The 12368-nt window shown below is 42.9% G+C and overlaps 1 protein-coding gene across 4 annotated transcripts in view; it reads right to left on the reverse strand.

Annotated features, from left to right (window-relative positions):
* Nucleotides 1-369: 369 nt before the first annotated feature.
* Nucleotides 370-12368, reverse strand: part of AGTPBP1 (ATP/GTP binding carboxypeptidase 1) — a 60098-nt gene continuing 48099 nt past the window's right edge. For 3 of the 4 annotated variants that reach the window (XM_028748891.2, XM_028748888.2, XM_028748889.2), the window contains 4 exons: nucleotides 10155-10286; nucleotides 7553-7729; nucleotides 6360-6520; nucleotides 370-3811 (listed from right to left, as the gene is read on the reverse strand). In XM_028748891.2, the coding sequence (XP_028604724.2) occupies nucleotides 3634-3811; nucleotides 6360-6520; nucleotides 7553-7729; nucleotides 10155-10286 (648 nt within the window). In that variant the 3' untranslated portion in view covers nucleotides 370-3633. Of the gene's footprint in view, nucleotides 3812-6051; nucleotides 6130-6359; nucleotides 6521-7552; nucleotides 7730-10154; nucleotides 10287-12368 lie in introns of all 4 variants that reach the window. The other variant, XR_013394605.1, reaches the window with a different exon arrangement.

Below are 12368 nucleotides of genomic sequence, written 5' to 3' on the forward strand. Positions count from 1 at the left end.
TACCTTTAAATTTTGGAAATGCATGGTTATTTGGGCTTATTTTTTCTCTGCATGGTATATGCAGAGATACACAGAAAAGGGAACAGTTACCACATCTAATAGCAGTAGACCACTTATGTAGAGTTGTACCTGCTTATAGGATATCCATTTTAAACACATGCATTGACAAGAAATCTACTGTATATTCATGTTGATATGAAGCAGAATTTGAAACGTATCAGATTCATTGCTCTTCGAGTTTAACAGAATCACAAAAATGTCTTAGTAGCAACATTAGTAATCTGTACAATGTCTTTTAAAACATGCCAAGACTTTCGCACTTTAAAGATTCTTTACACTCCCCAGCAAAAAAAAAGTACTGAAACCAGATGATAGTATTTTTTTTTATTATACACTTACTTGATAAATAATATATCTGCAGGGGCATGCACAATAATATTGCCACAATTTATCATTACAGCATTACATTGAATAATTATTTTAAAACCTGGGCTTCCTGACTTTTCTACAAACGTTTTTGTTTTGACAGCCTAATTTGAGTATTTGCTGCCTTTCGTCAGCTAAGAGAAGTGTAGTATTTCACATGGTACTAACATCTGAAAATTGGCACAAATGGCAACCTTTGCCTGAGAGGTACAATACTTTAAAAGGAAGATTCCAGCATTCATTAAAATGTATTACTGGAAAGATACACAATCTCCTCTCTTAAATTCAGGAAGTCCTCAAAAGTTAATAGGGAAGTACAACCCAAATCTATATACTTGCACCATTTCAAGCTTGCATCAGAAATCACTTTGTAAAATCAAAATTAGGTTAAAAGGCTTTTAAAAACACAGGGATTTATTCCAGAACATTCACAGATTGCCTGCAAGATTGTTAAATCCTCATAGATTAAGGAGATGGGGAAAAGAAATGAAGTACTGCTTCTTATGCCAACGTAATTTATAAAACCCCATGTTCACAAGAAGTTTGTTTGTTAGGACAATGCAAACACCAAATAGGTACAGAATCAATTAATTCTCATTTCTGTTTATGGCAATATATTCCCCCCACCACTTCTGTAAGTCACAAAAGGCATGGATCAAGGTTCTGATCCACAGTTTTACTGAACCACACAGAGCAACAGATACTGGTTGAGTGTTAGCTCCTCAAACATCTGTTGAGGAGAAGGGAATCCTGGAGCCTGGTTGCGAGGATGTTACAGCCGCCAGGTGGAGTCACTGCATGCGCCATCCTCCCAGCCAGAAATGTAATATCACCACTAGGAGAGTATTTCTATATACCTGGGTCCCAGGGAACACTATTGGCACAGCATCCTGCAATGATGCAAAGTGTAGCAAAAGTGGCAGGTTAGGCCCTTAATAATTTTTATACTGGTTTGGAACTATAATACTACTTCTTGGTTCTCGATATTTCGGTTCAAAGCATTTCATAAATTTATTCATTTTACCTTACAATGTGAAACACTTCAGAGCGTTTTTTAAAAAAATATCATTTGACAAACACGCGCGAAAGAATGCTTCGCTTATGTTATTTCTTTCCATACATTTCCTTAGTAAGTGAAGGGCCATTTACAAAATTAAACCAGTTCCTCTTGACCAACAAGCAGCTGGTTTAAAAAACAAAACAAAACTGCAAACCAGCTCCATTTCTAATGCCCCCCAAACCAGAGATAGGTGTTTGTGAGGGTGAACAGGTGTGTTTTGTCTAGGAAGATGCAACGGGGAAGTAACACATGCAGTTCTGCCCTCTCAGTATTCATGTCTTGGTGCCAATTTTGCATCTGATTTGATTTACAATCTCAAGAAAGTAAGATGTGGGGTGGGGTGGGGTGGGAGAGAAACAGCAGCTATAATTGGGTATACCCAAGACAAAATGAAAATTTGAGCATCTAGGGCAGGGGTAGGAAACCTAAGGCCCAGGGGCTGGATTGCCTTCTCAATCCGGCCCACAGACCGTCTTGGAATCAGCGTGTTTTTACATGAGTAGAATGAGTCCTTTTATTCAAAATGCATCTCTGGGTGATTTGTGGGGCATAGGAATTCGTTCACCCCCCCCAAAAAAAAATATAGTCTGGCCCACCACATGGTCTGAGGGACGGTGGACCGGCCCACGGCTGGAAAAGGTTGCTGACCCCTGATCTAGAGCATCTGCATATTTAGGTACCACATTTAAACATTCTCAATTCTCATTTTAATTTTCTCTGAACCACACTGAATTCTAGTGGTACAACAAATATGCATTTGGAAACTCCATTCCAAATGGACACCACTATCCCTCTAGGAGTACATGGGCAGAACTGAGAAGTATAAGTGATGCATCCAGGGCACACACAATTTATTTTAGCTATGTGCATGCTAAATGGGGGGCAGGGCTAAGACATGTATCCAGCAACATTGCCCCATTTGTACAAGGACCTCCTCTTTCACAGCATACCTTCCCCCCTTCCCCGTGTGCCCTCTAAATCTGTTCTGTGGGTTCTTCCAAACCCGCATATTTGGGGGGGGGGCACAGGGAGAAGAGAGGGAGGGGAAGTCTTTTCATGAATGGGATGATTTAATTGAATACAACCATGTTATTGGTTTCTGTCACTAAATATACATACAATTAAAGTTTATACTTACTAATAAAACAGGTTTCCCCCAAGTTTCATATTTACTTCAGGAGGAAGGTTATGAATGCATATATAAAATATATAACTCCTGGAAGGCTTAGTTCTCATGAAAAGCAGGTGAGATGGCAACTGTACGTCTGGACTATACCACTTCAATCTACAAGTGGGGGGGGAGGCACATGACAGACAGCTCCTCCATTAAAAAAACAACCACCAAATAGAATGCACATAGAATGCTATGCCATGACGAACAGACTTCTGCCTGTTTTCTATGGTGATTTCCTATGCTCAGTAACTGTTTTTATATGGAGAAGCTTGCAACCATATGAGCTCCTACTTGTTGTATGAAGTGGTATAGTACAGACATAGATTGATGTGCTTTTACAAAGACTATCAAAGCCTTTGCCTGGCAAAAGGAATTACTGTGCAAAACACAAATATTTTCTGAATTAGATATTCAGATCGTAAAATCATGTAATCACATTTTATTTAAGGCTCAAGATATACATCACTCAGTACATCCGTTTTCTTTCTCAGTTAAGTGCAAAACAAACTACTGCAGAGCGAGCCCTGCGCTGTGTTAAACACAAACAGCAAAATGTGGAGGGTGAAATGTCCGCACAAACACGCACAAAACCAACAAAGCTCTGTTTATGTGAGTTTCAGAAACCAGCTCAGAAGTCAGCATCGTAAGGAATAAAGTGTGGCTGCTGCCTTCTGAAACACCAATAACTTCTTACTTATTTTTTTTGGTAATTATAGGGATGAACACAAATAGCCATGCAACAATATTTAACAGGCAATCAAGTGATAAAGCTCAGTGCTCGGGATAAGAACTAAACTCTTTAAATAAAACAAGTGTCAACTCATTTAAAAGCCAGAGACATTTATTGTTTTTGAACTGGACTGACTGCAGTTAATTTGCTCGAGCAAAATCACAGGATTTAAATACCCCTCCGTGTCCATCTTCCATAATCAATCCAGAGTATTTAATTTCTTCTTTGTGCTCCAAGGATGTCTCAAGGCAAATGCGTCCTTGTAATTTCAGAGTCAGAATGTCCTTCTTCTTGGAGACTGGGCTCATAGTCACCAGCATTATTGGCCAACTCAACCTCTGGCTCGTCATTGCTCTCTGCACTATAATCCACTTCTTCAAGAAAGCGAGGTTCATCTTCTTCCAGGACGTACGTAGTGGGGCTGCAGCAAGAACACCAGGAGAGTAGGCTTATCGTCTATTATGCTCAAGTGAAGCAGCTTCCCAGCATAAACACATTTAACGCAATAAAAAAACTAATTAGTTTTTCTAAAATGTGACCAAGAGGCTCTGGACCAATAACATGATAACTATAGCCATTCATTCTATCGTTGCATAGCTGTCAACTTACAGATTTGAAAATAAGGGACCAGCAGCCTCAAAAATAAGGGATCAGCAGCCAAAAGAAGGAATTTTGCTTAGCTTATGAGTTCCATTGGCCCTTCCCCGCCCGAGAGGGAGAGAGACTCTCGCCCACGCCGCCCGCAAACCCGGCATGACGCGGTTGCGGCGCCGCAGCAGCTGCTGCTGAAGCACCGCCCTTCTGCGTCCCTCCCCATCCCCTCCTCTTCCTCCTCCCTCAGGCCACCGCCGTCGCTGCCGCCTCTGGCTTCCCCTGGCAGCGCAGTGGAAGCCTCTCAAGAGAGGGGCTGCCTGCCTGCCCGCCGCCACCCGTCTCCTCATGACGCACCCCTGAGGGGGAAAAGGGAGAGACGGAGATGCGGCAGCTCGTGTGCGCACTTTCTCTCTCGCTCTCTCGAGGCGGAGGACCTCGAGCCGCTGCTTCCCTCCCCAGCTGGGTGAGCATGAAACCCGGGAAATTTAAGGGACACCATCAATCCGGCACAGCAGCGGGACACGGCGCTGGGATAAGGGAGTTTCCCGCCAAATAAGGGACGGGTGACAGCTATGTATCACTGAGTGCCAAATGTTATATAGGAGATGCATTACCATTCTCCCCCAAAATTGGCAGCAGCAGCAACAACGTCTTACAAAGCCCTTCATCAATAAATATCTTTTCTTATATTAACAAAACATTCTGAACTCTGAATTTTCAAAACACGCAACACATAGACCCAGAAAAATGAAAGCCTATGTGGCAAAAGGCCATATGCATTCTCTCTATCCTCTCTGCATGGATCAGCCCTGGTGGCTCCACCTCTGACATTGCGCACTGAAAGGAAGGTCTGAAGGAGGAGTCTTGCATGTTCTCTTGAAGCCTCCTGGGAACAGAGATCTGTGTGATCAGGGCTCCCAATTGCAGGAAGGATCCCAAGCGCATCCAGCTGGAGATGCAAAGAATCCAAGGCTGCAGCCAGAAGTGATGGGAATGTGGGGGCCAGTCATGCCTCCCCGCTCCTCCATCAACACATTTTTAGGCAGACATCAGAATAGGGCATTTTTATACATTGGATAACTGCCCCTTTCACAGCATGCCTAACTGCACCAACTAATTTGTCAGAGCCACAGAACGAAAAAACAAACCAAAAATAGAAAAGTAATTTCTACAGCAACATAACTGAGGCTAGTGTTTATAACAAAGTTATTCCAAGATTACTGAGATTTCAATGTGTTTTTATTAAAATGCAGTCAAGTAAAGAAAAATAAGCAAGGGGTATCAATGTGGTCTCCTAAGGAAACAGGTTTTGGAGATTCAATCAGGAGGACATTTTCTACAAGACAAGTTTCTTCACTGAAGCTTTACCCTCCCCGCCCCTCCGAAACATTTTTGCAGAGCAAGTCAGGTCAACTTTCATATAAAACCGATTAAAGTGCATCACACAAAGACAACAGAAATGAAAACAGTGCATCACTTCACTGTGACAGCACAGTAGGTGAGTGAAACCACAGACAGTGGGGAAAGGGAAGCGTCTTCACATGTCTGAAGACAAAAGGGAAATCTCACCATTTCCCAGGCTATAAGAATCTTTGCCCACTATCAATTCTAGCGGTGAAATGTGCCACTAGACTCTACCAAAAATCAATCTCAAAACCTATCCAACAAAGATAATTTGAAACTTACCTCTGAAAGGAAGCTGGTCCTTTCATTTTAGGTGTTAAAATGATTAAAGAGCTGAGAAAGCCATAGATAGGTACATACTACAAAATGTCTGTCTGAAATTGTGTTCTTTACACAGAGATCCTGATCCAGATTCAGCAACCCAGGTTACGGATGCAGAGTGTTCTTTACATGCACACGTAGAAAAATTGATTTGGACATGTGTTGGGCAATGCTTTCCTTTCTCCATCTGTTTTACAGACACACACGCACCCCAAATTTGCACTAAAATCTACCTTCTGCTGTAGTTACTACATTTTAAATTCCCCGCCTCCAACTGTTTCATATTATTATTTTATCTAGAGGACATCACTGAGAACTGTTGCCTGGCAAGAGAAGACTTGCCTCCATCATGGACTGGATGAGACCCAGCTGCTCCATCCACTATCCCTTGTCTCTCAGATCATCAGTGATGTCTGCAGTCTCATAGGCGGAGACGGAGGGGCAACACCAGGAAGGGCAACGATGAAAGAAGGAAATGTTAGCTGCATAAACCTGGCACCACAGGGTCACCATGGTATTCCTCTTTCTGTTACCAGATTTGAATGTATTGTTTTATTGTAAGAATCTCTTGAAAACAACTTCATAAGTGGAATTTAAGTATTCTGAAACAAATAAACATTTAGTACAACAACATTTTAAGCTCGTACTACCTTGTCACTTTACAATTGGATTCAATCAATTCATTTTCAATGTCAAAGAGCGTAGATGGCAGGTTGTATTCTAGTGGCGATGTCAACCTTTTCAAACGCAATAAACCAGAACAGAACTTGGCTCCCATCTCTTCGAGTTCACGTGTCCCAATTTGTAAGCCCTAATTAGAGAACAACATATTCACTGAGTGGTTAGTTTAATTATGTCTGATGCTACTGCTAAAAATAACTCCTGGCACAGTTTGTCTTATGAAGAGATGCAAGACCAGCTAATTAAAGTATTAAAGCAATAAATGCAAAACCGGATGATCCCCAAAGTTTATATCTTTATAAGATGTGTTTGGGGTCCAGAGTACAAGCTATGATAAACATGCCATTCAAAAAGTAGGCAAAACTGGCCACTTTATTTTGAAGAAAAAGCATTTGCGGGACACCATTCTGAACAGAAAGGTAAAGGGCCATTAGATCCAGTCGTGGCCGACTTTGGGGTTGCGGCGCTCATCTCGCTTTATTGGCCAAGGGAGCCGGCGTACAGCTTCCGGGTCATGTGGCCATCATGACTAAGCCGCTTCTGGCGAACCAGAGCAGCACACGGAAATGCCATTTACCTTCCCACTGGAGTGGTACCTATTTATCTGCTTGCACTTTGACGTCCTTTCAAACTGCTAGGTTGGCAGGAGCAGGGACCAAGGAACGGGAGCTCACCCCGTTGCGGGGATTTGAACCGCCGATCTTCTGATCGGCAAGTCCTAGGCTCTGTGGTTTAACCTGCAGCGCCACCCACACCCCTTTTATTCTGAACATGCTTCTGACCTATTATGTGCTTTAAAATCTCCTCTCCTATTAACCCCCAAAGGTATTGCTTACTGGAAAGCACATTCAGGGACAAATTACAGGCATGGTTAGGGGCAGGTTTTGGCAGAAAACCTTTGCAGGGACACAATCCAGATCAGTGGCATGTCCCAGATTGAGACCTGACAGATTTTTCCCTTTCACCTCCCTTTTTAAAGAAAGTGGCCAGGCTGAACCATTAAAAAAAAAAATGTTTGTTTACCCTAATATGTGGTTTGGCCCTTAGATAATACATATTTCAAAGTGTTTCTCTAAAGAGAATCCAGGCAATGCACAAAATTATTTTTTCAGACTCATTAAATATACAGATGCCATTTTTACAATTCAGTTTTATTTTTTACCTTGTACTTCCCCTGGTCACATCCACATAATGTGCTTTCCATGGTGTAACTCCTCTGAACGCCTATTTCTCTCCAAACAACAACACGTGCTGTAGATTCCTTGGACTTTTCTACCACAAAACTGCAGCTGCTCATGCAGAATGCTGGCGCTGTCTGACTCAGAATCTTTGGAAGGGTCTAGAGGAAGGAAGTATTTAACAGCAGTCTGAAACCGTTAAAAAGTTTAGCAGGTACAATGTCAAGAAACCACTGAATATTAAAAGGTGCATTACTTGGTCCACTTTCAATATGTGAAAAAGTATATAACTGAAGTCCTGTGGATAAAAGTATATAACTGAAGTCCTGTGGATAAAAGTATATAACTGAAGTCCTGTGGATAAAAGTATATAACTGAAGTCCTGTGGATAAAAGTATATAACTGAAATCCTGTGGATTTCAGGCTACATATTATTTAGATGCAAATAAATAAAAAATTAAGGCTAGAAGAAGGATGCATTCCAATAATTTATTTCAACCGATTTATACCCCACCTTTCCCCCCCAAAGCAAGCCCAGGGCAGTTAACAAATATATAAGTATAACAACACGAAATACAACAGCAGCAAAAAGCGCCACTTAAAGTACCAATACAAACACAGAAAACGACCGTAATAAAACAGCAGGATGGTTAGCAGAAAAATTACCGTATTTTTCGCCCTATAGGACGCACCGGCCCATAGGACGCACCTAGATTTGGGGGGGGGGTAATAAAGGGGAAAAAATTATCCACCCCCCACGCGCAGGGCCGGGGGAAGCTCGGGCTTCCCCCGATGCCAGCCCCCAGAACAGGACCCAGAGCGATGCCGAAGCTGCGTGCAGCTTTGGCATCGCTCTGGGAGCTTGTGGGGCTGGGGAAAGCGGAGCTTCCCCCTCCCCCAGCCCCCAGAAAGGGACCCACAGCCATGCCGAAGCTGCGTGCATCTTTGGCATCACTCTGGGAGCTTGCGGGGCTGGAGGAGGGGAAAGCCCTCTGCCAGCCTTCTAGCCAAGTCGGGGGACAGCGGGAAAGGCGTGCTGCGCCTCCTTCTGTCCCCCGAGTTTGCGGGGCTGGCGACGGGGAGGAGCAGGCTTCTCCCCCCCCCCCCGCCAGCCTTCTAACCAAGTCGGGGGACAGCGGGAAAGGCGCGCTGCGCCTCCCGCTGTCCCCCAAGTTTGCGGGGCTGGAGATGGGGCTCTCCAGGCTTCAGCGAAAGCCTGCATTCACCCCATAGGATGCACACACATTTCCCCTTCATTTTTGGAGGGGGAAAAGTGCGTCCTATAGGGCGAAAAATACGGTATTACACCACGAAGACTTGGCAGAATAAAAAAAGTTCTCACCGTATGCCTAAAAGTAGCCAGAGTCAGGGAAAACTACACAAACTTCAGGGAAGTTTTTAATATGTAACGCTGTACTGTTTTTAACACTGATTGGGAGCCGCCCAGAGTGGCTGGGGAAACTCAGCCAGATGGGCGGGGTAGAAATAATAAATTATCATTATTATTATTATTATTATTATCATTATTATTATCATTATTATTATTAAAAATGAGAGGAACTTTTGTGATGTAGTGGACACTCATGAGAATACCACCCAGCTATTAAAAAAAAAGAAAAAGCAGGGCATTCCCTATTTATACAGTTTGTACAACCAAATGGAAGTCCACTATGTGAGGAACAGCAGTATGAGATACAATCCAGCGTGTGGGTTGCGGCTGTGATTTTATATCCCACTGCAGTGATACCAGATGTAGAATGGAGGGGAAGGAGCTTCTAGCCTCATGAGACTTGTCCAAACTGTTGAGGATCTGGCTTGCCAATTCTTCTACAATTGTATTATAAATATACTTCTATCCTTAAGGCGGAAAATATGAAAACAATGAGAAGAGGCAGGAACGAAGATTTGGAGATATGCTTCAGAGGTCCAGACTATGGGGAGCCCAGAAAAATTAATAATTACAATTTGGATTACATTTTTTTTTAATTTTAGTTTATTATTTTTAATTGGATTATGATTTAGATATGTTGATTGGCTGTTTTTATTGGAAAAGCAATAAAAATTATTAATAAAAATAAATATACTATTCTTTATCCTTTATAATTCTGCTGTCATCACAAAACTTTATTAAAGCATTCTCCTTAGTACAGTAATAATATATTATTGGGGTTTTAGGCTATAGCCGCAGAATGAACAGACAGGGAAAATTAATTAAAATATATTTACATATGATGCATATCAACAATATATAGAATATTTATCTATCTATCCCCAATGTTTTAATAGTTTCTTACATGAAATTTTACTGGATTTTTTAAGGAAGCTGTTTTATGTTCACTTCACTAATTAAAAACCAGATAGTTAAATTTTCCAGAACAGTGGGTTGTATTCATGTTAGTCAAAGCTCATTGAGTGGACCCACTGGAATTTGTGGATATGACTAACTCAGGTCTTTCAATGTCAATGGATCTCCTCTGGGCAAAATACTACTGGCAGTGTTATCACTTGAGGATTAGACAATATAAATAGAATTAGAAATTATGAATCTGTTGTGGCCTCGTTTGGATTTTTAAAGCAACAACTCACCCTATAGCCAAGGTCTTCAACCACATCGCAAGAAGCAGCACTAAGATTAGTGTGCCACATAGTTTCCTTGATGCTGCAGCCATACATAAATACGTTTTTCTTGCGAGAATGACCATGATAATCACAAAAAACCTAGGAGAAATAAAGTTTTCAAAAGTTATAAAAGATGCAACTTTCTTGTATCTGTAGTGGGGCAGAGATATATATTTTTTTTGTAAGTACCGTATTTTTCGCCCTATAGGATGCACTTTTTCCCCTCCAAAAATGAAGGGGAAATGTGTGTGCGTCCTATGGGGCGAATGCAGGCTTTCGCTGAAGCCTGGAGAGCGAGAGGGGTCGGTGCACACCGACCCCTCTCGCTCTCCAGGCTTCAGGAAGCTCTATGCAACCCTCGGGAGACCGGCTCCGAGGGTTGTGCAGAGCTGCCTGCAGTCCCGGGCTCAACGCAGCTCTGCGCGGCCACCAGGAGCCGGGCGCGAAGTCCCGCCCCGCTCCAGATGGCCGCACAGAGCTGCCTGCAGTCCCGGGCTCAGCGCAGCTCTGCGCGGCCACCGGGAGCCGGGCGTGAAGTCCCGCCCCGCTCCCGGTGGCTGCGCAGAGCTGCCTGCAGTCCCGGGATCTCCCCGGGATCAGCGCACTTCTCCCCATCGCCAGCCCCACAAGCTCGGGGGACAGCGGGGAGGCAGAGCGCGCCTTCCCGCTGTTCCCCGACCTGGTTCTTCCAGCCCCGCACCTGGGGGGGGGGGAATAATTTTTTTTTTCTTTATTTCCCCCCCAAAAAAGTAGGTGCGTCCTATGGGCCGGAGCGTCCTATGGGGTGCAAAATACGGTAATTTTTTATTAGTTTTCAAATATTCCCCCAATAATAGCCAAATTATAACAATTATAAATTAACTGGGGGCAGAGATTTTTCACAAATATTCCAGCTCATCAATTATATACCGTTTGTTCAATTTCTGTGCTGTCTTTTATTACTCTGTAATGAATCCCATTTCTTCAAGGAGTCAAAGGCGACGTTCTGATGTAATGATCCCAGGCTAATAAACTATGGTTTATTGGCTCGGGAGCTAACTGTATGCTCCTGCCTTCCCTCACATAAGCAGCTTCAGTGAATGTATCTGTTTCTTAAACCTGTTTCTTATGATGCTTGAACTGGGAAATTGTTATTAAAATGTTCCCTCCAAATGAGGATATGAAACCAGAATCAGGAACTCTTAGTCACAGATTCCCAGTTTGGTTGTGCAACAGGGAAGGGCTAAGATGGAACACACAATGTTTTATCAGATCAGGACTATTACATATGAACAAGGACAAAAGCGTGAAGTTTGGCTTAGAACTTTTGATTTAAAAAAGAGAGAAGGAAACATAACATAAAAAAGAAATGAAGGAAATGGTATTAAGTATTTTAAAAAGTCACTTTACATAACAATGAAATCAAGTAACAAATCCTGAGAAATAGTCCATAACCTCTTTACATTCTCTCAGATGGTTCAACTATGTAAAAAAGGAAGAACGAAAATTAGCCCAACTAAATGTAACAGAAGCATTCATGTCTTTCCCTTTTCACCAACATTCTGCCTCCATTCGCATACAAACATCCTGGGACCCTGAAGTCTAATTTGCTCTGCCTGCTCTTCAAAGATTTTCTCTAAAGAGAGACCTTTGATCTTAGCATGAAACACCACAGCACTAAGATTTGGGATAAAACCTGCTTGCTTTTTGAGAGGGAAATGCAACATTTCCACACATATCCAATGCTGGAGTAGGGATAAATACGGCTTTTTATGTTGCCTAGAATGACCTATGTTGGGACATGGGTGGCGCTGTGGTCTAAACCACAAAGCCTAGGGCTTGCCAATTGGAAGGTCATTGGTTCGAATCCCCGCGATGGGGTGAGCTCCCATTATTCAGTCCCTGCTCCTGCCAACCTAACAGTTCGAAAGCACGTCAAAGTGCAAGTAGATAAATAGGTACAGCTCTGGCGGGAAGGTAAACGGCATTTCCGTGCACTGCTCTGGTTCGCCAGAAGCAGCTTAGTCATGCTGGCCACATGACCCGGAAAAACTGTCTGCGGACAAACGTCGGCTCCCTCAGCCAGTAAAGCAAGATGAGCGCCGCAACCACAGAGTCGTCCGCGACTGGACTTAACTGTCAGGGGTCCTTTACCTTTACAAATGACCTATGCATAGCAAACAGTACTGTGCACCTGCACGT

This window comes from Podarcis muralis, chromosome 11, assembly GCF_964188315.1.
Source record: "Podarcis muralis chromosome 11, rPodMur119.hap1.1, whole genome shotgun sequence".
NCBI lineage: Eukaryota > Metazoa > Chordata > Lepidosauria > Squamata > Lacertidae > Podarcis > Podarcis muralis.